Here is a 25989-nt window from a genome sequence, read left to right as displayed (position 1 = left end):
CTCTTTCCAGGTGACTGTGATATCTGCTGGGGTCCCTTCTATCTCTAACCCTGTAGTCACTGTGCCTCTCCCAGTAGGTAAGACATTTTTGATTGCCATGACTGGGAAGAAGTGCTACTGGCATCTTGTGAGCAAAAGGCAGGGATGCTGCTAAACATGTTTTAAGAAATAATTATCTGGTACAAAATGTCAATAGTGCTAAGGTTCAGAAACCCTGGGAATAAACAAGTCATTTTTCCCGTAATGAAATGAGCACAAGCCTGTGTATTTCTGGAGGTTTTGCTTCCTAAAGTACCCTGCAGATTTGAGGGAACTCATTTTCCCAGAGAAGCATTAAAGGGGTAGTTTGCAGAAAAAGAGGACTCTGTGGAATTGCAGGTAAGTGGTGGACAAAAACTCCTGAGTTGGCCCCTCTCCAGGAAACACAGTGTGGGCTCTGCATGAACACAGTGCACTTCTGAGATTGGCGTCTCTGGCCTGTCCCTTACGTGGGCTGTGGTGATTTCCAAAAGGCTTCTTCTGATCATGGAATGTTGGGTGCATACTAATATCCTCAGAGAAGGCACTGCTGGTTTTCGTTTCTTTGTTTTTTAAAGACAGAGTCTCACCCTGTCACCCAGGCTGGAGTCCAATAGTGCGATCATGGCTCACTGTAGCCTCGAACTCCAGTGGTCAAGCAATCCTCCCTGCCTCACCCTTCCCAGTAGCTGGGACTACAGGTACACACCACTTTGCCTGGCTAATTTTTTTATTTTTAGTAGAGACAGGGTCTTGCTGTGTTGTCCAGGTTGGTCTCTAACTCCTGGGCTCAAACGATCCTCCTGCCTCAACCTCCCAAAGTGCCAAGATTACCGATGTGAGCCACCACAACCAGCCAACACTGCTCTTTTTCATTCAGGTACAGAGGGGAATCTCATGCTGAAACAGAATGTTCCCGTTTCCTCTTATGCTATCCCAGATCAAGAAATAACTCTCAATCCTTGTAATACTTTTCTTTGGTTTTTGTTTTCCCAGAAAGCTATAGAAAAGGAATTGCAGAATATGTGAAAATACACATTTAACATAAAATGATTATTTACAGGGTCAAAGAACTAAAGAAAGGCATTAAGTGTTGCAGTTTAGTAAGCAGTCGAAATCGGACAACTGGAAACTCCTCTCCAAAACGAATTCAGAGCTCTCCTGTGGCCTTGCCAGGGGACAAATGTTCTCCCAAAAAAGTCAAGCTGGGACTTCAGCAGTCACTCACAGTGGCAGCCCCTGGCTCCACGAGAGGGAAGGCCCATCCTCTGACCAGCCACCCACCTAACATTCCTTTTACTTCTGCACCTAAGGTCTCTGGTAAAAGGGGTGGCTCCAGAGGGAGTCCTTCACAAGAGTGGGTCATTCAGACTAGCCCTGTCAAAGGAACCGCGCAGTCTGGACATTTGGCCAAAAAAAAGGCAGAAGAGTCAGCACGATTGTGCTCTGAAAAAAATCGAATAGGCAGCAAAACTGCCCTTGGGTGGGGAAGCAAGGCCTCAGGCCCAGGAGAAGACCTAGTGCGTGGTAAGCTGTCTACCAAGTGCAAGAAAGTGCAGACCATGCAGCCAGTACAGAAGCAGCTTGTGTCGCGAGTTGAGCTCTCCTTTTGCAACACCCACCACAGAGCAGAGCACAGTCAAGACAGCCACAGGGGCACGCCTGCCAGGCCTGCCTCTGAAGCTTGGACAAACATCCCGCCACATCAGAAGGAGAGGGAGGAACATTTGCGTTTCTATCACCAGCAGTTCCAACAGCCACCTCTCCTCCAACAGAAGTTAAAATACCAACCACTGAAAAGGTCTTTATGCCAGTCCAAGCCCCCAGAGGGTCAGCTCACAAACGAGACTTCCCCTCTGTTCCACTCTTACTCTGAAAACCATGATGGAGCTCAAGTAGAGGACCTTGATGACAGTGATTTCAGCGAAGATTCTTTTTCACATGTCTCTAGTCAGAGGACCACAAAGCAAAGGAATACCCTGGAGAATAGCGAAGACTCATTTTTCCTGCACCAGACATGGGGGCAGGGTCCTGAGAAGCGGGTGGCAGAAAGACGGCAGAGTCTGTTTTCTTGTCCCAGGACAGAAGGTGACAAGAAAGGTCTAACTAAAAGCTGGGTATACTCCAAGGACCCCATAAACCACAGAAGAGCAGCACTCGATCACAGCTGCAGCCCAAGTAAGGTGCCCGTGGACTGGAGCAGAGAGTACTCTACCTCCTTAGGACCTTCTCCCAGAGACAGCATGGCAGAGAAGCCTTACTGTTCACAGGTGGATTTCATATATAGCCAGGAAAGAGGTAGAGGCTCTTCCTTTGATCTCAGACAGGATGCCTCCCAAAGTGAGACTGCTGGGCAGAATGAGGGCAACTTGCCATCCCCAGAGGAAAATGGTTTCACTTTCTCACTGTCCCACATGGCAGTTCCTGGATCCCCACACCAAAGAGACATAGTCACCACACCTCTGAGAGAAGTCAGCATAGACAGCCCAATCCAGGTGACCACCACTGTGAAAAACAGTCATCCTGTCCCAGGAGAGGACCCTAGGGGACAGTTAGGCTCGCACGCTGAATATGCTGGACTCATGGCTCCCCTCACCATGTCCCTCCTGGAGAACCCAGATGACGAAGGCTCACCTCCCTTGGAGCAGCTGGTCCAGGATGGAGCTATGCACAGTCTAGTGGCAGAGAGCACCAGGGGCCCAAATGTGGACCACACCGTGTCATCTGGTGATCAAGAGGCAGCCTTGCCAGTGTCTTCAGCAACTGGGCACCTGTGGCTGTCCTCATCTCCCCCTGATAATAAGCCTGGCGGTGATCTTCCAGCTCTGTCCCCATCACCCATACTTCAGCATCCAGCTGACAAGCTGCCCGGTAGGGAGGCAGACCTAGGAGAGGCCTGCCAGAGCAGAGAGACTGCACTTTTCTCCCACGAACATGTGGGTAGTGAGCAATATGATGCTGATGCAGAGGAGATGGGGCTGGATGGCTCCTGGGGTTTCCCAGGAAAGCCCTTCTCTACCATATGTACCGGGGTACCCCATTCTGGACCTACACTCACCCCACAAACAGGAAGTAGTGACGTGGCTGACCAACTCTGGGCCCAGAGGAGAAAACATCCTACAAGGCTTGGTTGGCAGATTGGTTTGTCCACAGACCCCATCAAGTTGCCCTGCAACAATGAGAATGTCACATTGCTCAAACCCAGGCCGATGTCAAGGTGCTTAGCAAGGCCACGTTCTCCCCTGGCCCCCAGCTGCTCTCCCAAGACTGCAGGGACACTCCATCAGCCCACCCTGGAGCAAGCACAGTAAGTTGGACACTTTCCTAAGACTTGAGCCCCTTTGGCACCCACTTTCCTCTCCAGCTTACTGTTTTGTCATGGACAAAGAGAAGGCCATGCAGGGGTACACAGGTGAGCTAGTCTGCTTCCAGCTCCAACACTCTGCTTTGGTCCCAGGCCCTCTACAGGAAGTAGAAATGATAGACCAGGCAATAGGCTCCATCTTGTGCCAAGTATGCCAGCTGCAGGCACAACCTTGAGAGCCTTTCTGCAGAGAAACTGGCAATTCCTGTGAAAGAGCAGCAGCACCCAGCCCTGCCCCTCAGTACAGCTGGGGAGTCCATCTCCTTCCCTGTATCTCGTTGGTACTCGTATTAAGCTGGCCCTGGTCAAAACCTTGACCATTTTCAGCAGAGGCAGCTCTCAGCTTAGAAATGAGATCAGCTCCAGAAAGTTGCCCAGGAGAGGATGGGAGGCCAGGAGGATCATGGAGTTCTCTCTGGTGTTCCCAGGCAGGTGGTCATCCGAGCACACCAGGAACAGCTGGATGAAATGGCTGCGCTTGGCTTCAAGGAGGAGACACTGATGAGCCAGCTGGCTTCTAATGTAAGTAGCCCTGACTGGACACTCACTGGCTGTTGGGAATCAGCCTGCAGCTACTTTGATGGTCATCCTTGTTTGCTGTGGCTGTGGTGTGGGGAAAGGGTCTGCTGGCACACACTAACCGTGACTGAGGCCTCGAGCCTCCTCTTGCCACGCCTTTGAGACAGCTTGAGTAGAGGAACAGGTGGAAGATGGTGCAATACGCACTATTCCCAGGCCAAAATGTTTCCAGCCTCTATCAGCTGCTGCCTTCCTGGTGGTTTGTCGGGGCTCCTCCCTGTGCCTAACAGTGACCAGTCTGCTACCTACCACATGTAGTTATTCCTACCAAATACCCTTCTGCCCTACAAAATACTCCCCTACTTGGAAAGTGTCTCAAATGCAGAGAAGTGGGCCCCACCCTGTGCTATAGCAGTTATCCTATATGTTCTCCCACCGGGAGAGTAGCCTGGGTTCTGAAACTTTCCTGCAAGAGGAGGGACTAGAAAAGCAGATTTGGCAGAGCGCCAGCAAGAGCAAACGCTGCATGTGTCCCTTGTTTCCTTCTCAGGATTTTGAAGATTTTGTGACCCAGTTGGATGAAATCATGGTTCTGAAATCCAAATGCATCCAGAGTCTGAGAAGCCAGCTGCAGCTCTATCTCACCTGCCATGGGCCCGCCGCAGCCCCTGAGGAAACAGTGCCATCTTAGAGCCAGATCCTGTACTGAGATGGCAGAGGCCCTGCAGGAGCCTGTGCTGGGATCTCAGGGGCTGGAGGAGCCTTTGCCAGGTCCTCCCTGCAAACATCAGAACCCACATGCTGGTCTTGCCTGTGCCAGCCTCACCCCAGCCCCAGGTGGCCTAGGATAGGACCCACCCTCTCCCTCAGGGCCAGGACCCTGTCCCTCCTCAGTTCCAAGCATAGGAGCACCTCCAGAAAGGGTGGGCCAGGCTGAAGAACCTAATGCCTTTCCCTTGGGCCTAGAGAATTTGCTTAACTGACCCCTTGCTTGTGGGAACATATTTGAGTCAAATAACCCTGAAGATGTTTCTAACTTCGGGGATCAGAGAATGGGGTTATCAGTGGTAACCTAGAGGTTAGAGGTCACAAGACAGAAGACAACATGCTGAGCCCAGAGGCTTCACCAGCTGAATTCTGTGCCTAACTTAGAAGGCTAAACACTGGCCCAAACTAAAACATTGTGCTAGTGGGACCAGTGGGGTGAGCTCTGCCCCTTCAGCTCTTAGAAACTAAATTTGGGATTTAGTGGTTTTAAAAATGTAAATTGGACAAACCTTGATGTGTTACTAACAGCAGCAGGTGTGGGGTAGGCCTTATGCTTCCAGCTGCCTTCCCTTCCTGCAATCCAGTTTTGAGACAGAAGAGGGTGCCTGTGTCACACATCTTTCTCCTCTGACTTTTGCAGGCACGAAAGGCCTCTGTACAATGCCCGATACTCTCATGCTTCCATGGCAGCTCCTGGCTCCTGTCTGGGACACCTCACTCCCAGCCCCCTCACAGAACAGTCCATTTCCTAGGCTGGCCCTTATCTAGGACACCCTGCCCAGCCACCTCACAGAACAGTCCATTTCCTAGGCTGGCCCTTATCTAGGACACCCTGCCCAGCCACCCTGCCTCTCAGGGGCCTGAGCTGGGAACTTTGGCACAGAGTGCTCTGTTCAATAGCCTGAGGCCTATGAAACAGAATTCACACACACAAGCCTTCAGCCAATTTCTGCCTACTGTGTATCTTTTTAGCGAGAAGCAGCTCAGTTTCAGTGAAGACAAAGTAGCCTCCAGGTGCCAATTACTTTAAAGCCACCCTAAGTCAAATGGAGATTCATGAGTCACAGCCTTGGCCCAAATGCCTACTATTATGTGAACTTATTTCCTCCAGATAAAGGATAACTTTTTAAGGTTTTAAAAGGAGGGCTTAATTAAAAGGCCAAGAGAAGGGTTAAATGGCTCTTGAGACTAGCACCCTGGCCTAGCTGCCTTTGTCAGCCTGACACTCCCTCATCTGACCACCAGAGGGCATCCTTATTGGTGTTTCTTAACCCCGGGGCACTGCAGCCCCTCTTCACATGATCACTAAAAACCTTAAAAGATCCAATCTAGCCAAAAGCTCAGGTGGGTCAATGGCACCATATTAAAGACAAGAACACTTACTTTAGGAATGAACCCCATTCTATCGCATACAATAGCACCACTGAGAGCTGATGAAACAGTTTCAATCCAGTCCTGCTTGTGGCGCATAAATGCCTGCTGTTCACTGTAAAAGGGCTGCTGCTTTTCCTGGGTTATCCCCCTGAAGGCCCGGCCTGTCCCAGCTCAACAGTCAGGAAGGCCTATGTCTGATCCAGAGACAGAGGTGCGTCAGGCTTAAACGACTCAGTCTGGCCTTTAAGACAGGTCTTAAGTGGGAAGAAAGTTCTGAAACAGAAAATGGTTAGCTCCTATTCTATCCCCAGCAAATCTAAGCAAGAAATCCTTTTATACACCACACAGCTCCCCACTCCCATAAAATAGCCTTGGTAATAAGTTATCAGAGCAAGACATACCTTTTAGATTTTTATTAGTTCTCTCTGAAGAATCAAAATAGTTAGCAAATTATTTTAGATTCATCAAGACTGTATACCCTTTGTATTTAGATCTTTAATGATGTACACATAATACAAAACAAACCAAAGAGACTGATTTCTATGACTAGGTGTTATTCATTCTGTCATCCTAAAGCAGTGGGCTGGAGGGGAGGCTGTTCAAGGAGAACAGAGATGGAGTTAGTGCTGGCCGACTAAATCATGGCCTGTCTGCTCACTCATTCAATGTGCTGGGAAGGGGCCAGTGATTTCTTGAACTAATAATTGTTTCCTAGAGCAGGGGGCTCTAAAACCCTGGGTAGCAGAGGACTATGGTCCAAACCAAGCTAAAAGAAAGGCTGGGACAGCAAAGCATGGTGACTGCTTGGCAGAAAAGGCAAACTCTGGGCCCCACAGGGAAAAGTGCATTCTTCACACCTCGGAGACATTGCAGAACCAGTGTAACACTATGAGACTTTGTTAGGAGGGGAAAAATTAAACTCCTGGAAGAATCTTTCACTTGCATTCAACTTGATTGGAGTTCAGTCCACCCAGTCTCGGGGAAAGGGGGAGCACCTAGCTCCACAGCAGCACTGAGTCTGGCCCTCCCGCCCCGTCTCCCCAGCTCCTCTCAGCAGCTAGGCCAGGTTTCAGCTGAGGACGTAAGGACCCCAGAAAGACTAGGATAGTCTATCTGGAGGACTGAGGTGGGAAGGACACTTCTCAAAATGCAAATACGTTTAATACGGAAGGAGCCAGGACAGTTCTGGGGGCACTCACATGCTTGAATCTTCCCCACCTTCCCAGCTCAGGGCCTAGGCTCATAGAGACTGGCGAGCACAGTCTCCACACCTGACCTTCTAACCCCCAAAAGAACATCCGGAAGCTGCCCCTTCTCCTTCCCCACAGGTGGGCTCTGCAGGGCCTCCCAGGGATGGTGGTTCTGCAGCAGGGCCTAGGCAGGGCCTGGTCTCAGCTGGCTCCTGCTCGAGCCATGAGGTCTTCCAAAGCATTGTCCTGGTCATTATTGTGTAATAGCAAAACTTCCTTAATGTCTTTCAGCTCAAAGCCCATCTCCTTAAATTTGCTCATTAACTGAAGAAACTCCATCATCTAAGGGGGAGAAAAGAATACAGATTAAAGAAAAGGGTGAGGACACAGCACAGCTGAGTGAAAGAATGTGGGGGGGGGCAGGGGGACTGGGGGACAGCGGGATGTCTGCATCCTTCCCCCAGAGCCCAGTGAGTCTCCATAAGGTCCCCTAGCAAGCAGAGGTGGGCCACGGAGGAAACCAAGGCAGATGGGTTTGGTGACAGCCCATCAACCCTCAGGAGACAGCCCAGTCCCAGCTCACTCTTGCTGACTTCTATCTGGGTCCCACCACCCACATTCATCTTCCCACCAAGGAAGGATACTGAACCCAGAAATGGCTGCTCTCCAGGGAGCAGTCTAGACAAAAAGTGCAGCAATCTTCCTCCCTAGTCATCTAAAAGTTTGGCTTTTAGCCCAGGCCAGTGTTCCCTTCACTGGGATTCTGAAGGTTTCAACCCAATGCTTCAACCAAGCCAAACACAGGCCTCAGCCTGTCTGAATACTTGGGAGATTCTGCCCTTCAACTGCTTCTGCATGTAGTTACTGGCAAAGCAAAAAGGCTGTGTATGGGCCAGGGGAGAAAACCAGGATGGACTACTTAGTCCCTGCTTTCCAGAGGGTTCCCCATGAAGTATGAAGATTCCCACCTTTTCTTCTGAACACTGGTGCATTTCCAGAGCCTCTTCCACTAAAAGAGGGTCAAAGCCCTTCTCACAAAGCTGTCCGTGTGCAAAGAGATAGTCAAGAATCTAAGAAAAGAAACAGAGTTTAGCACCTACTACTACTCTTCGCTGTGCTTTCCAAGAGATTTCAACAAACTAGAGAGTGTGGAGTCTGCTCCTTGCACCCCCCCAGGCTATCAGATACTAGATAAGATTTGACTGTGTCCAACACAACAGGACCCCAGTGACTCTTTACTGAACCCACTTCTAAACATGAGTAGCCATTTTCCAAAGGAGCTGCAGCCAGAGCTGACACAGCTACCTGAATGTCAACTCCACAGCCTGGGCAGGCTACTCCTCTAAGAAACTGCCTAAGTTAGAAAATGTCACCAAGGTTTAACACTCCTGTACCCTATTCAACACTCTCTGGCCATATATGACAGGATAAAAATTCCTGGAAGGAAACATTTGACCATACCCCAAGCCTAGCTTTGCTCCTTTTGGAGAGGCCGAGAAAGCAGGGTAGTTGGAGAACAGCTCCAATTTCCCAAAGGTGTCTCTCAGCCTGGGTCCCAGAATAGCTTCCAAAAGAAGTACTGCTCCCAAGGCTGCTGGCTTCCTCTAAAACATGCCCCATGTCCTCACAAACTCACAGAAAAGGTTGGTGCTACAAGTCTGAGGGGCTCTAGGACACAGGCAGCACATGACTCCAGCTCCACACGTCTGAGCCTGCCCTCCTGACTGACCAACCACTCACCTGCTCAATATTCTCTCCTTTCTTCTTCATGGCTCTCAGGACACACTCGTATGAGTAGCCCATGTTGACCACCGTCTCCACACACTGCCGCTCGCTGGGGGACAGCATCTGCAGTTCAGAATAGGCCTGGGGACAGCTGGGCATGTTGGGCACTTGTGACACTGAGAAATTAGGAGGAGTGACCTGGTAGTAGAGAAACAAGATGATCAAAGCAAGAAGACCTGGGCCCCCAAAGAAGTCACTGAAGCAGCCTCGTCCAGGGGCTGGCATTTCTGACACTACTCAAGCCCCAAGTCAAGCACAGTCAGGTTAGAAGAAACAGCTAAGTTGCTAGCCAGACATCACAAAAGGGAATGAGGAGGGGTGGGGGAGTGTCAGCTGAGAGGGAAAAGGCTGGGAGTTCACCTGCAATTGTGGCTGCCCTGCTCTGCCCTCATTCTCCCACCTTGGTGATGGAGAAAGCGCCACAACCGCCACAGGCCCTTGAATGCCCAAATCTCCAGCACTTGAGTTGAAGAAAGAAGTTGTGACTGCCCCCAGGACTGATGTCCAAGCTGGCTGCAACGGTTTCTCTCCAGGATTATCCCTTTCCCAAGCTGAAGTATCAGTTCTGAGGGGTCATTCTTCACTTCAAATACTCCCTTTTCGAGCTAACTCTATCCCAAAGTCTTGACTACTTTTGAGCAGAGGCTGTGAGTGTAGTTCTCATGCATAGACAGCTCAGGAACCCAGGGTATTGAGGGAACCCCACACCTTTGCCCTACATCATATACTGTGCTTTGTTTCCTGCTAAAGCTACCATCCTACAGCACCAGGACTGAAGGCATGCTAGCCACACCAGGCTGGATCCCATGGACTGGAATCTGGACTCTAAGGGCCCTGCCCACCAGCTCCCTGCCACTAGAACTTACTAACCCCAAAGTGACAGGCATACAGAGTCCTGTGATTAACTCCCCCACCACTTCTGATCACGAATCAGGCCCAAGGCAGGAAGACAGCACACTCCCAGGCCAAAGGACCCATCCACCATAATAACAAGATCACAAGCTCTTTTACAGCTTGGCGCATGTCCTAAGAACCAGGGAAAATGTTTCAGAGAAAAATTTTTTTATTTCCTTGTTTTATGGGGTGGGGGAGTGAGGGGGGGGAGCGTGGTTAGGTGGTAGGAATCCCTCTGTCCTAGAAGCAAGTTCAAAATTATATAGATATAACCAGATGCTCTCCTCAAAGTCTGCTGGGGAAAGCCAGGAGGGCTACAGGCCTTAGAGCCCACTCTGTGCGTAACCACCTCACCCACAGCACATCTCAGCAGGCCAGACACAGGGCTCTCATTAAGTTATAGGAGTCACAACAAGGCACAGGGATTGGATCACACCAATGTAGCCACTTGGCAGGTCTAAGATTGTGTCTCCCTTTTAAGAGACAAGCTTTACCTGGGCTCAAGAATACCAACAGCCACAGAGCAATGCCAACTCTCACATGATGTTCCCCAGCCAGGAAGGGGCCAGGATTATTCTTCAACTGCCTACCCTTCTCATAATGCTTCCTGAATGCCTGGTGGGATGCAGGCATATACCCAGAATACTGCAAATTACAAACTTTAATAAAATCATATCTATTTTAAACATATATGCAGTACTCTCACATACCCTAATGGTGGAAACTATTTGGTACTCTCTAGGTAAACGTGGCATAAATAACAGAAAACTGGGCCGGGCACAGTGGCTCACACCTATAATCCCAGTACTTTGGGAGGCCAAGGCAGGCAGATCATGAGGTCAGGAGTTCGAGACCAGCCTGACCAACATGGTGAAACCCCGTCTCTACTAACAATACAAAAATTAGCCGGGCATGGTGGCATGCGCCTGTAATCCCAGCTATTCAGGAGACTGAGGCAGAAGAATCACTTGAACCCAGAAGGCAGAGGTTGCAATAAGCTGAGATCACACTACTGCACTCCAGCCTGGGCGACAGACCGAGACTCTGTCTCAAAAAATAAAAAAATCCAGAAAACTGTTCAGATTATTTGATCCAGCTGTCTATTTCTAGGAAACTTGTCTAAAGAAATAATAATAATGCAAACCAATATTTATGTATAGGAATATATCCATCTCAACATCACTTATAATAAGTATTAGGTACAACCTACCAAATATCCAGCATAGGGTATTAGGTTAAATATGACAGTTATTTAAAACATGGTACTTAGAAACATCTGCATTAAGTGAAACAACAGGCTGGGTGGGGTGGCTCACGCCTGTAATCCCAGCACTTTGGGAAGCCAAGGCAGACAGAACACTTGGGCTCAGGAGTTTGAGACCAGACTGGAAAACATGGCAAAACCCTGGCTCTACAAAAATACAAAAATTAGCTGGGCATGGTGGTGCAAGCCTGTAGTTCCAGCTACTTGGAAGGCTGAGGTAGGAGGATCACCTGACTCCAGGAAGTGGAGGTTGCAGTGAGCTGAGATGTGCCACTGCACTCCAGCCTGGGTGACAAAGCAAGACCTTGACTTAAAGAAAAAAAATAAGATATATTTACTAACTGTACATGCTGTACCATTATAGCCATATATTTTTAAAAGATGCATGGGAGAGTAATGAATGATTTTAAAGTATCATCTATCCTAATAGATAATTTCCTTGAACAGGGAAAAACAAAATAAGATGTCACCTTCATATAAATGTTTTATGAATCAGACAGGCAATAGGGTAATCCAGCAGACCCCAAACAGACAAGGTTTAAAAGGATCCCTCATCAACAGTGTTTAGGTTCTACAATTATTCACCAAATTTATTTAATCCAGGATACCATTTTCAAATATATATAATGCTCTTAGGATTAATATAGATGACTTTTTAAACACCATTACTGCATTCATGGTAGCCATTTGCCATTATTTTTTCAATAAAAGAATGGTAAAATTTAGTTCCTAGAGGGGCAAAGGTTGACTCTGGCATAAAATGGGATTTTCATACTCAGTGACTAAAGTGCTCCATATGTGTAACCAAGTAGAAATTAGACAAAAATGAGAATTATTACAAAATCTTTCCAAATTAAATATGAGTGTTTGAGAGAAAGTAAGTTTGTGAGAGGAGACAAATATTAGCGCTAAAGCTTCCGAAGAATCTGAGCATGCTCTCAGTCTTCAGACAGTAGCAGTCCTTTCTATACCTATGCAGCCCTCAAGCCTGACCTCAATCAAGACAGCTTCTACCAAGTCTTTCCATATACTTCCTTTTCACCTATTGCTAATGTGTGTGTACAACTTGGCAAGCACACTGCCACTTGCCGTCCCACAGAGCTTTGGTCCCACTGTTGGCAAAGTACTTATCACATTACATTAACGTGAGCTTGCAGAGGTTAGTTACCATGTCATGCGCCTTTCTAAATCCCCAGGGCCTGGCTCTTGGCTTTACACATACTGCTCTTCATCAACAGTTGTGGAATAAATCTAAATCCATTAGAATTTTCAAAGGGGGAATTTCATTTACCACACTACAATAGTCAAATGTCTTTACCATCTCTTCCCAAAAGCTCACTGAAATGATGATAAACAAACTAAGGTCAGGCGCAGTATCTCATGCCTGTAATCCCAGCACTTTGGGAGGCGGAGGCAGAAGATCACTTGAGCCCAGGAGTTCAAGACCAGCCTGGGAAAACAGTGAGATCCCCATCTCTACAAAAATTAGCTGGGCACTGTGGTACACACCTGTAGTCCCAGGCAGGAGGCTAGGGCAATAAGCTATATTCCAGCCTAGGGGACAAAAATTCCATCTTTTAAAAAATAATCACCTACTATTGGGTTCAGGGAGAAAAATGAATTAATTACATAAAAGGCTATAAGATTTAGTTTATTTATTTTTTTTTGAAGCTGTAAATTAAGGATATGTCCCAGAAAATAAAACATAAACACAATCTGCACTCCTATGCAGCACTGTTCACAACAGCCAAGATTTGGAAGCAACCTAAGTGTCCATCAACAGATGAATGGTTACAGAAAATGTGCTTATACACAATGGAGTACCATTTAGCCATGAAAAAAGAACGAGATCCTGTCATTTGTAACAACCTGGATGGGCCAGGCGCTGTGGCTCACGCCTGTAATCCCAGCTCTTAGAGAGGCAGAGGTGGGAGGATAGCCTGAGCCCAGGAGTTCGAGACCTGCCTGGGTAATATTAGCGAGACCCCATTCTCCACAAAAAGGAAAAAAACAAAAAGACCAAAAAAAAAAAAAACCAACAACAACAAGATGGAACTGGAGATCGTTATGTTAAGGGAAATAAGCCAGTGGCAGAAAGACAAACATCACATGTTCTCACTTATGTGTGGCATCTAAAAATCAAAGCAATTGAACTCACAGACACAGATAGTAGAAGGATGGTTCCCAGAGAGGCTGGGAAGGGTAGTAGGGGGCTGATGGTTAATAGGTACAAAAAAAAAGAATGAATAAGACCTACTATTTGATAAGACAACAGGGTGATTACGGTCAACAATATTTTATTGGCCAGGCACTGTGGCTCACACCAGTAATCCCAGCACCTTGGAAGGCCAAGGCAAGTGGATCACTTGAGGTCAGGAATTCAAAACCACCCTGGCCAACATGGCGAAACTCTGTCTCTGCTAAAAAATACAAAAATTAGCCAAACAGCGTAGCACACACCTGTAATTCCAGCTACTCAGCAGGCTAAGGCAGGAGAATTGCCTGAACCTGGAAGGCAGAGGCTGCAGTGAGCCGAGACTGCGCCACTGCACTCTAGCCTGGGTGACAAAGTGAGTCTCAAATAATGGTAATATTTAATTGTGCATTTAAAAATAACTAAAAGAGTATACATGGGCCAGCCACAGTGGCTCACACCTGTAATCTCAGAACGTCGGGAGGCCAAGGCAGGAGGATTACTTGAGCCCATGAGTTTAAGACCAGCCTAGGCAACATGGCAAGACTCCCATCTCTACAACAGCTAGGTATGGTGGTGCACGCCCATAGTCCCAGCTACTCAGGAGGCTGAGGTGGAAGGGTGGCTTCCTCCCAGGAGGCAGAAAAGGTTACAGTGAGCCGAGATAACACCGTGGTACTCCAGCCTGGGAACCAGAGCCAGACCTTGTCTTAAAAAAAGAATATAACTGGATTGTTTGTAACATCAAGAATAAGTGCTTGAGGGAATGGATACCCCATTCTCCACGATGTACTTATTTCATATTGCATACCCATATCAAAATATCTCATGTATCCCATAAATACACATAACTATATGTACCCACAAAAATTTAAAAAAAAAAAAAACACACACACAAACACAAAGAGATAGAAAGGGGATAGAAAATTACAGCATCAGCATCAGTTAAGGTGATCCAATATCTAACTTACGGAAATTCTTGTTTTGGTTTTATTTTTTGAGACAGTCACCTAGGCTGGAGTACAGTGGCTCAAACTCAGCTCACTGCAGCCTTGACTCACAAGGCTCAAGCAATCCTCCCAGCTCGGCCTCCTTAGTAGCTGGGACTACAGGCATATGCCACCACATCCAACTAATTTTCTTTTTATAGAGATGGGGTCTCCCTATGCTGCCCTGGTTGGTCTCAAACTCCTGGGTTCAAGCAATCCTTCCTTAGCCTGCAAAAGTGGTAGGATTACAACATGAGCCAACACGCCCAGCCAGGAATTCTTGAAAAATAAAAAAATAAATTAAAAATCTAAAGGAATGTTTTAAATTTCTCAGGATTTTAAAACTGAGCTGAACCTCAGTCTGAAAGGATCCAGGTGGACCTAATACAATAACTGAACAAGGCACATCAAGTGGTAAATTTCAAATTACCAGAGATAAGAAAAGATCCCAAAAGCTTCCAGAGGTGGAAGAGAAGGGGAAACAAAAAGGAGCTTAGAATGACACTGGAATGCCAGAAATCAGTAGAGCTTATATTCAACTTAAAAAGTTAAAGAGAAAAGAAAGAAGCAATGGTCTTGAAAATTCTAAAGGAAAATGATCTTCAACTAAGAAAACTAAATCCAGCCAAATTATTCAAACATGAGAGTAAAATTAAGACATTTTTAGATATGCAAGGAATTAAAACTGATAGGTTAACCAGTGTATTTGGGGAAATTATCATTAAGTTTTTGATAGCCTTGTTGATGTATTTGGACAAAATTAGCAATAGATGCAAAAAAAAAAAAAAAGAAAAAAAAACTATGCAAATCTCAAAAAACAAGGTAGTTTAACAAGAAACAAAAAGCCGCCAAAAAAAGTAATCACAGGCCAGGTCCAGTGGCTCACACCTATAATCTTAGCACGTTGGGAGACCAAGGCAGGCAGAACATTTGAACCTAGGAGTTGCAGACCAGCCTGAGCAACATGGCAAGATCATGTCTCTACAAAAAAAAAAAAAAAAAAAAAAAAAAAAAAAAAATACAAAAATCAGCTGGGTGTGGCGCGTGTGCTTGTAGTCCCAGGTATTGGAAGAGGTAAGGCTGGAGGATCTCTTGAGTTTGGGAGGTCAAAGCTGCAGTGAGCTGTGATCCCGTCACTGCACTCCAATCTGGGTGACAGAGTGAGATCCTGTCTCAAAAACAAAAAACAGAGGCTAGGCACAGTGGCTCACGCCTGTAATCGAAGCACTTTGGGAAGCCAAGGTGAATAGAGCACTTGAGGTCAGGAGTTTAAGACCAGCCTGGCCAACATGGTGAAATCCTGTCCCTACTAAAAATAAAAAAATTCATCAGGCATGGTGGCACATGCCTCTGACCGCAGCTACTAAGGTGGCTGAGGCAGGAGAGTCATTTGAATCCGTAAGGCGGAGGTTGCATCACGCCACTGCACTCCAGCTGAGTGACAGACTCCGTCTCAAACAAAACACAAAGTAATCACAATATACTATCTGAACTCAGCAATAAATATTTACCCAATCATAAAAATGTGAACAATAATATTAACTTACCTAAAATTTGTGATATAAATGTGATGGAGGATTAGGGACAGGAGGGAAGGAGGGAGGGGCTACTGAAAGAGATAGATCCTCAAGTTCCATAACAAGAAGTATAAAACTGTCTAAAATTGATAAATTTAAACAAATCAGTATAAGCATTTTATTTAGAAATACAGAGATAAATCCTGGCAGAAATAGCTTAATGAGCTAAAAGTGACCATGGGAAGCAAAACTGAAAAGGACAAGGTGAGGCAGGGAGCTACTATTTGTCAGTAATAAGCCTTTTAAATGCTACTTGATTTCATTAAAATGAGCTTGTATTACTCTGACAAAAATAAGTTCATTTTAAAAAATAGAGATAAAGAAGGACTCTGTATAAAAGTAATGGCAACATAAGAAATGATCAACAGATTTGAATACCTAAAACCTAAGGAATTTTATGTCAAAATTTATCTAAAATACAATTTCAAGGCAAACTGGTGCTACTCTTTGTATACTGGATACAATTAGTAAATTCAGAACACAAAAATACAAGGGAAAAAGTAGAGAGATTTTCCTGAATTAACTGTGAAAGAGTAAGGAATGCATCTATACATAGAGAAAGAGAACATAATAGCAGAATTAGCCTCACCTGTGAGCACAGCAAGGGCTGGGAAGCACTGGGCAGACACTGGCTAGACCAGGCAGTTGTAGGAGAAACTCAGAATAGCGAACATTTCAAGATTGCTCTTAAGATTACCCCATGGATGTCTCACCTTCTAAGCTTAGTTTATATAAATAGTAAAACATGAAATCAAAACCTCAAAAATGAGACCCAAACACTGGACCTAAAATAGTTAATTCCAGGAACACTTCCCTGGGAATTCCAGTATGAAAGATGTATAGAACCCAGATGACCATGACTATCACCAAGACAACTTTCCTGCCTGTCACTAGATATCCTGGAGAGAAATGTTTCCCTCACTTCTCTGAGAAGGGGTCTCACTGTGAGCCTCAAAAACACACAAGATAGAGGGCCAAGATAGGATGTAGGCTTTGCTCTCTGGAAATAGGAATCTTGACTTCCTTAGAAAAACACCAGAACTCACCAGGCACAGTGACTCACACCTGTAATCCCAGGATTTTTGGGAGGCCAAGGGAAGCACTCACTTGAGGTCAGAAATTAAAGACCAGCCTGGCCAATACAGTGAAACCCCATCTCTACTAAAAATACAAAAATTAGCCAGGTGCGGTGACACGTGCCTGTGATCCCAGCTACTCAAAAGGCTGAGGTGGGAGAATCGCCTGAACCTAGGAATCGGAGGTTGCAATGAGTCAAGACCGCGCCACTGCACTCCAGCCTGGGCAAAATAATTTGTCTCCAAAAAAATAAATAAATAAATAAAAATAAACGAAAAACACCAGAACACCAGCTCTGTTTATACCTGCAGGTAGAAGGCAGCAAATTCTCAAGCCAACAAGAAGCAGGCCCCTTCCCATCCTGAGATCAATAGGCTGGAAAGAAACTCCACAATCAGGTTGGTCAAAGAATGACAACTGTTGTAGTTTGTGAAAGATCTCTGCTATTGGTTTATTAGCTTTGATCTCTAAATGACTAATCTAACTTTAAATGAGAGGAGGGGAGTATTGGCCAAGGATCCCTGATCTTTTCCAGGGAGCTTTTAATTTCTCTAAAGCATACAAAGTACCATGAAGAAGAAGGAGTACAGTGCTGACCAGAGCCCAACAACTGACCAAGAGGAATTAGAATGAAGCCCACTCCAAGATAATGGTGTTCTGCACTCTATCAAGTTTATCTAGGCCAAGGTTTATGGACGTTTACAAGCAGCTATGAGCACTGACAATAGAAGTATTCACACAGACTGTCACTGACCAAGAATGCTATTGCTGGGACTTATAAAACAAGCAAAGATTTTATATCTTTTTACCAGCTAATAGCAGGCTTGTTATGGTCTCTGACAGATATCCCACCAATACATTCAGGCTCCTTTTTGGCTCTAGTCTCTTGTGCTTTCACATTTTAAAAAATCTGTAAGCTGGCCGGGCATGGTGGCTCATGCCTGTAATCCCAGCACTTTGGGAGGCTGAGGCAGGTGGATCAAGTGAGGTCAGGAGTTCAAGACCAGCTTGGTCAACATGGTGAAACCCCATCTCTAATAAAAATACAAAAATTGGCTGGGCGTGATGACACACGCCTGTAGTCCCCACTACTCGGGAAGCTGAAGCAGGAGAATCGCTTGAACCTGGGAGGTGGAGGTTGCAGTGACCCGAGATCACACAACTGCACTCCAGCCTGGGTGACAGAGCAAGACTCCATCTCAAAAAAAAAAAAACAATCTGTAAGCTAGTATAGCAAAAGGTTCTTGACTTCTATGATTTCTATTCTAGAATCCAATAATGTGCTGTTCTATACTGCCAGGCTCAGTGGCTCACGCCTATAATCCCAGCACTTTGAGAGGCCAAGGCAAGCAGATCGCTTGAGTCCAAGAGTTCAAGACCAGCCCAGGCAACATGGCAAAACCCCATCTCTACAAAAAATACAAAATTAGTTGGGTGTGGTAGCACACGCCCATAGTCCCAGCTATGCAGGAGGCTGATGAGGGGGGAGGATTGCTTGAGCCTGGGAGGTCAAGGCTACAGTAAGGTACCACCAGGCTAGAATACAGTGGTGTATTCTAGCCTGGGCAACAGAATGAGACCCTGCCTTGAAAAAAACAACCAAACAACAACAAAAAACATAATATTTGTCCTCAGGAAAGGGAGTTGGGAGGGATTTGAAAGACTTACTGTGGGACCAGTATTTGGAGGTGATGATTCCTCTGTACACACAGACAAAACAGAGAGGGAAGGCATCTGGGAGGACGTCAGGGCTGGCATCTCTGTGCCACTGTCCAAGTTCAAAGCTGAAAGCCCAAGAGTGTGATGTCCGTTGAGCTCACTGGCACTGCTTTGGGTGGAAGGCTTTAGGGAATTCTGGAACGTGCCATTGCGGAGGCAAGATGTGCTATGGAAAGTGCTCGCCAGCTTGGCTGTCTTCTGATTGCTGTCATCAGAGTCAAGTTTAGGGAAAGACAGGGATTTGATATTGCTTACTGCAGGTATAGGGGGGAGGGACACTTTGGAAGACAGTGACATCTTTTCACAGTTGCCCAACTGTGGTAAGGTTATAAAGCCATTAGGTTTATGAAGAGGCTTGAAATCTAGGGTCGCCCGTTCCAAGGATGCCAGGACCTCCTCATCCTGTAACACTGACCCAGAGCCTCCCCTGGGCAAGTTATTGTCCAATAACTGAGCCATAATGGGTCCAGTGGTTCCTACCAGAATATTTCTTAGCTCTTCCTTCTCATCAATAGTTTTTAACTCCAGATTATCAAATGGGTCTTCTTCACACTCAAAGTCAGCAAGATTGAAATCTGCCTTTATGTGTGGTGGGCTGAGAACTTTCTGTTTCGTGGCACTACTGCTGACCCGAGTTGGAGTGAGGATGCTGTTGTGCTGCAAGCTGGCAAGGATGGGGTTAATAGGAGGTGGCATTGCGGCTGTACTGTGAGTCCTGGAGAAGCTCATTTTGCTATCACCCTCTGGGCCACTCTTAGAATTCACTTTAGCTTCTGTTTCTGCAATTTTGAGCTCTGCTTCCCGCTTGGCTTCTTGGATTTTCTTAATCTCTTCAGCCCACTCAATGGTTTTCTTTTCCAAGGAGAAGTCATACTGCAAAGATATACCAGAGGAAGAGGGTGTGAACCCAGGTGGCCATCCTTCCCCTACCCAATGCACTCCTTCCTCACTCCTGGTGCAAGAGGAAAACTGGACAAAGCAGCTTTTAAAGCATGTGGGATGATCCCCACTAAAAAGAGTAAGGCTTCCAATGTCCTTATAAGATTTAACCACACTATGTTCCCAGATTACTTGTAGAAATTAATTAGAAAGAACTCCTATAACCTCTAACCCAACATACCAGGCCAAATGTACCTTGCTACTTCCCTTCTCTCTCTCTCAAGCCATTTCCCTTCCTAGAATTCTTCATTGTGGCTCAATCAGAGCTCAGTTACTTCCTCTATGAAGCTTTCCTGATGGCCCACTCCTTTGTAATTCTTACAGCATTTGTCTCTATCAGTCATTTGATGCTGAGCACATGTGACCACATATAGCTTTCATCTTTAATCTCTAAATTCCCAAAAGTATCACAAGCCTCTTGTGGGCAGCAATCTGACAACAGACCCTCCCCTTAGGTCTCTATTATGTAGCGAAATGTCCTAAACAAATCCCAGGCCAGGTAATGATAACCCTGAACATTTAGTAATTTCTGTAAGGTGCCATGCATGATTCTAAACACTTTTTATGTATTGACTCTCCAGCTTTTCTAAATAATCCTTTAAAGTAACTACTGTTATCCCTACTTAACAGGGTCTACAACCAAGCATAAAGCAGGAAGGTAAACGGAAGAGCCTGGATTTGAACCCAGGCAGTCTGACTACAGATTCTATGCTCTTAAACCACTATCTATTAGATTATGATGAACAGTTGTAGTTAAAACGCAGAAAATCTTGTAAGAAACTGAGGCATATTCAGAGTAAGATTTTTACAGAGCAAATTACACAAAGATCTACTTCATGGTTCTTTAACAATACCTTAAGTATAGCTCAATTTACAAAAATTTCTTTTGCACACTTAAAAGAAATACACCTATAATATAAAGCAACATTCACATAGGACAGGAAAAACCAAAATCTTTGGCTTTCACCCCAAAGCACTAAGCTAAACATGCCTATGTGCATGTCCAAGGTTAGAAACACAGTAAAAGTAAAAAAGGGGGGAAAAGAGAGGTTCTAACATGCTAACACAAGAATTTTAGAGTAGAAGAAACATAGGAAAGAGCCCCTGGTCATTCTCGAGCCTTTCAAATTCAAACAACAAAAGAGAAGCCTAGAAAGGAACATGTCAAGAAGTTACTTTAAATCCTGAGCCAGTTGCTGTGCCTCAGAAAGACACATGGGGGGGCCATGTGTCTTTCTACAGATCACTGGGCCTCCTTTCTACCACTAACAGAACAATGAGAAAAGAGCAGTGACAATGACCGCTCTTCTAACTGTGGAGAAAATCCAATTTTGCAACTGGTTTCCTCCATTAAAAATGGAGGCTAAAACTAACTTCCCATTGCCTATAAACATTGTCCTTTGAAGTTTTATTCAAAAAACAATTGAAAGTTTCTTTCCTTTTCTAGCAAACATTCATTAACTTTTGTTGTTTAGTTACCAAAGTAATGTAGAATACTTGGAACACAGAAAAACAGGGCATGTTGCAGGGAGGGCAGGGGCTGGCGGTAGCAGAAATATCAAAGTAGAAAAGAATGTGGTTTGGAGTATAATAATAAATAACATCATCTAGCATTTGTGGAGTTCCAGGAACCAGAGTGAGCATTATAAATGCATTCTTTAACTCTTCTAACAACCTTAAAAGCTAATCTTCCTCATCCTAACTTTACAGATGAAGAAATGGAAGCTTGGAGAAGTTAAAAAATCTGTCCAAGATTATACAGCTATTACATGTCAATTCTCCAGCGCATGTATGAGTGACACCAGATGTTCTAAACTATGACAATAAGGGCTACCTCACACTACTGTGAGACACATTCAACAAAGTTTTCTGGACCCTAGAAGCAAGGGCTGTGTACCTTTTACTGGTTCAACTTAAAGGAATTTTAGCTTCAGTTGAGTTTGTATTGTCATGCAAGGGCAAATATGACAGTTACAGGAACTTTCAAGCCATCTGTCTAGGGCTCTAGGTCTGACTGTTCTCTAGTACAGAAGGGAACAGTACCAAAACACAATCTAATTCCCCATGGAAACCCCAGGCAGTCAAAGTTTAAGGCTGTTTTGTAGGATGGACACAGTGGCTCATCCCTGTAATCCCAACACTTTGAGAGGCCAAGGTGGGCAGATCACTTGAGGTAAGGGGTTTGAGACCAGCCTAGCCAACATGGTGAAAACCCATCTCTACTAAAAATACAAAAGTTATCCAGGTGTGGTGGTGCACACCTATAGTCCCAGCTACTCAGAAGGCTGAGGCAAGAGATCTCCTGAACCTGGGAGGTAAAGGTTGCAGTGAGGCTAGATGGTTCAAGTATACTCCAGCTTGGGCAAAAGAGTGAGATTCTGTCTCAAAAAAAAAAATGGTTGCTTTGTGCAATTAGAACAAAAATATTTCACCTGGCCCACACTGGAATGGAGCTCCTAGCCTTGATCTCCTTTTGTTATCAGTGGTTGCTATGAGCACCATGAGCACAATACCATGCGTTTACTAGTGCTTCACACTGACCAAACAAATGGGAAATGCCCAGCAAAGCCTAAATCAATGATAATCTGGGAGTCAAAACAAGTTTTCTGAAAGCATCAATAAAGCAGTGAATAATGAGAAACAAGATAGGTGTTTTTAAATCATATTGCTAATAGTATCATGCGCACAGGTAAGTATTTAATGACTATCTGTTATTGCCAATAAAAATAATTCTCAGACAAACAGAACAAGGAAAAACGTTATAAAGTAAGTCTATGTCTCTTCTGGCCCAATGAAGTCTCCATGCACAAAAGGAACATTCATTCTGTATTAAAGATGCTTAACATAAGCTGCTTGGCATCATTGGTCTTGAAAGAAATGCAAATAAAAACCACAATGAGAGACAACTTCACACCCACGAGAATGTGTATTTTCAAAAAGAGTTAATAACAAGAGTTGGCAAGGATGTGAAGAAACCAGTACCCTCTTGTAGTGCTGCTGGGATTGTAAAATTGTGCAGCCACTTTGGGAAAAATAGTAGTCCTTTAAAATGTTAAACACAGAGTTATCATGACCCAACAATTCCACTCCTATGCATTATACCCAAGAAAACTGAAAACATGTGTCCACATAGAAATCTGTTTAAAGATGCTCAGAGCATCATTATTCATAACAGCCAAAAAGTGGAAACTACCACAATGTCCATGAGCTGATGAACAGATAAACAAAATGTGTTATATCCAAACAATGAACTATTATTCACCCATAAAAATAAATGAAGCACTAATACTTCATTCATACAATATGGATCAACCTTGAAAACATTATACGAAGTGAATAAGCTACATGCATACTGCAGAATTCCATTTACATGAAATAGCCAGAATAGGCAAATCAATAGAGACAGAAAGTAGACAGTGGTTGCCAGAGGCTAGGAGAAGGGGAGAATGGGGAGTGACTTTTAGTGGATACTGGGTTTCCTTTGGGGTGATGAAAATGTTCAGGAATTAGATGGTGGCTCACACCTGTAATCCCGGCACTTGGGGAGGCTGAAGTGGGCATATCACTTGAGGCCAGGAGTTAAAGACCAGCCTGGGCTATATGGTGAAACACCATCTCTACAAAAAATACAAAACTTAGCCAGGCATGGTAGTGCCTACCAGTAGTCCCAGCTACTCAGGAGGCTGAGATGGGAGGATCACCAAGCTCAGGGAGGTCGAGGCTGCAGTGAGCCACAATTGCACCACTAGACTCCAGCCTGGGTGACAGAGTGAGACTGTGTCTACAAACAAACAAACAATTTAAAGAAAAAAAAAAAAAAGGTAAATTTCATGATATGTGAATTATATCTCAATAAAGATGTTTTTTTCTCCCAAAAGTAACTGAAGTTCCTTCATTATGATTATTCACTGCATACAGACTTTGGAAGATGAAATAAGTAATACTTTTTTGAGTAAAATGGTGATGCCTTAGTGAATTCCAGAAAAACGCCTTTTCCTGAAAGCTACATTTTTAAAAATCTTCCTATGTCACAGAAAGATTTATTTTTCTGTTTCTCTAGGTAACTTCTCTAAACTGTACCTTGAGGACAGTGATTAAGGCACTTATCTCTACCTTCAGTGCCCAGTAGACCACCTCTCAAAAACAGGCATTCAGTAAATGTGTACCACAGAAAATAAGTAACACAGGGCTATGTGTTGCTTTCATGGAGTAATTCAGTACATTTCTATATAACTGAGCCTTAAAGATGGGAGGATTGAGAAAGAAGCCCTCGAAGAGACAGCATTTACGCACCATCTAGAATAAATAGATTTGAATGGAAAGTTTTCAGTATAGTGAGAAAAAGAATATTCCAGGTGGAGACAACAGCTCATGGGCAGAAGTAGTATAGAGTGAGATAACGTACAAGGTCTAACAGACCACTAGCAATGTGGTTTGGAGGGAACATGAAGGAGGTGATGAGCTCAATTGCTTTGCCATAACCTTGTGTCTAAACTAGACTCAATAAGGACTGGTCAGTCACTGAACCTTTTGAATAGAGATATGACAATTTAAAACTTTAAGATTATTCTAGAAACAATGTAAAAAATAGAAGGAAAACACTGCAAGCAGGAGGGCCAATTAAAGAGGCTACTGCACAGCTCAGGTAAGGCTGGACTGCAATTTGAGACACAGTATATCTAACTTGACTGAAAAGAGAATGAGGACATTAACAGAGAAAGGGAAAGAGGTGAAAAAGCTAGTTAAATGGGCAATGGGAATTTGTTCTGTGTGAGGTACAGAGTCCCAGGAATATACAATCTAACAGAGTACACAAAATCTGTATGTGTGTAAAACATAAATGTGTGTGTGTAACAACGTGAATCAGGCAGCAATAGGAGCTATAAGAAACAAAAATAACAGACCGAAAAACAGTCATAATGACAAAGACACTCTCTAAAAAATGCATGTTAGGCAATTTCATCGTCGTGAGAGCAGAGTGTACTTACACAAACCTAGATGATACAGCCTGCTACACCTAGGCTATACAGTATTGCTATAGTACAGTATTGCTCCTAGGCTACAAACCTGTACAGCACATTAGTATACTGAATACTGTAGGTACTGTAGGCAATTGTAGCACAACTTGCCGTTGTGCTACAATTGATAGACAGATAGGCAAATCTATCTAAACCAATCTAAACAGAAATATGTAGAGTAAAAATATGGTATAAAAGATTACAAATGGGCCAGGTGTGGTGGCTCATGCCTGTAATCCCAGCACTTTAGGAGGTCGAGACAGGTGGATCACCTGAGGTCAGGAGTTGAAACCAACCTGACTAACATGGTAAAACCCTGTCTCAACTAAAAATACAAAATTAGCTGGCCTGTAATCCCAGCTACTCAGGAGGCTGAGGCAGGAGATCACTTGAACCCGGGAGGCAGAGGTTGCAGTGAGTCAAGACTGCAACTGCACTCCAGCCTGGGCAACAAAAGTGAAACTCCATCTCAAAAACAAATAAAAGATGAAAAATGGTCCACCTATATAGGGCACTTACCATAAATGGAGCTTGCAGGACTGGAAGTTGCTCTGGGTGAGTCAGTTAATAAGTGGTAGGTGAATGTGAAGGCCTAGGACATTACTATACAGTACTACAGACTTTATAAACACTGTACAATTTGACTACACTAAATTTATAAAAAACAATTTTTCTCTCAATAATAAATTCTAGCTTACTATGACTTTTTTACTTTAAATTTTTAAACTTGTTTACTCTTCTGAACTAACACTTAGCCTAAAACACAAATACATCATATAGCTGTACCAAAATATTTTTCTTTATACCCTTATTCTATAAGCTTTTTGATCTTTAATTTTTTATTTTAACTTCTTAAACTTTTCTTAAAGATGAAGCCTAGGCCTAGAGGAGGTCAGGACCATCAGTATCACTGTATCCCACCTCCCCATCTTGTCTCATTGGATGGTCTTCAGGAGCAATACATGCATGGAGCTCTCATCTCCTATGATCACAATGCCTTCCTCTGGAATATCTCCTGAAGGATCTACCTGAGGCTGTTTTACAGCTAACTTTTTTAATAAGTAGAAAGATAATGCTAAGGAATACAGCACAGTAATACATAAATGAGTAACATAGTCATTTATTTGTATTACATACTGTACTGAATTGTATGTGCTATACTTTTATAAGACTGTCAGTGCAGATTTGTTTACACCAGCATCACCACAAACACTAAAGTAATGCACTGTGATACCCTGTTACAATGGCCACTACTATGTCACTAGGTGATAGGAACATATATAATTTTTTTTTAACCCCC

The 25989-nt window shown here is 44.5% G+C and overlaps 2 protein-coding genes across 10 annotated transcripts in view; one reads left to right on the top strand and one right to left on the bottom strand.

The window, feature by feature from the left end:
* KIF24 (kinesin family member 24) overlaps window positions 1–6586 on the top strand; it is a 67952-nt gene extending 61366 nt beyond the window's left edge. For 4 of the 5 annotated variants that reach the window (XM_078370869.1, XM_078370867.1, XM_078370861.1 and 1 more), the window contains 2 exons: window positions 1082–3325; window positions 3811–4588. In XM_078370869.1, the coding sequence (XP_078226995.1) occupies window positions 1082–3325; window positions 3811–4063 (2497 nt within the window). In that variant the 3' untranslated portion in view covers window positions 4064–4588. Of the gene's footprint in view, window positions 1–1081; window positions 3326–3810 lie in introns of all 5 variants that reach the window. The other variant, XM_054257153.2, reaches the window with a different exon arrangement.
* Window positions 6442–25989, bottom strand: part of UBAP1 (ubiquitin associated protein 1) — a 69294-nt gene continuing 49746 nt past the window's right edge. For all 5 annotated transcript variants that reach the window (XM_008998483.5, XM_054257156.2, XM_078370879.1 and 2 more), the window contains 4 exons: window positions 18682–19605; window positions 8974–9156; window positions 8202–8303; window positions 6442–7575 (listed from right to left, as the gene is read on the bottom strand). In XM_008998483.5, the coding sequence (XP_008996731.2) occupies window positions 7435–7575; window positions 8202–8303; window positions 8974–9156; window positions 18682–19605 (1350 nt within the window). In that variant the 3' untranslated portion in view covers window positions 6442–7434. The remainder of the gene's footprint in view (window positions 7576–8201; window positions 8304–8973; window positions 9157–18681; window positions 19606–25989) is intronic.

The sequence above is a fragment of the Callithrix jacchus genome, chromosome 1, assembly GCF_049354715.1.
Source record: "Callithrix jacchus isolate 240 chromosome 1, calJac240_pri, whole genome shotgun sequence".
Taxonomy (NCBI): Eukaryota; Metazoa; Chordata; class Mammalia; order Primates; family Cebidae; genus Callithrix; species Callithrix jacchus.
The sequence above is the reverse complement of the archived record's forward strand: the minus strand, read 5'-3'. Positions and strand labels throughout refer to the sequence as shown.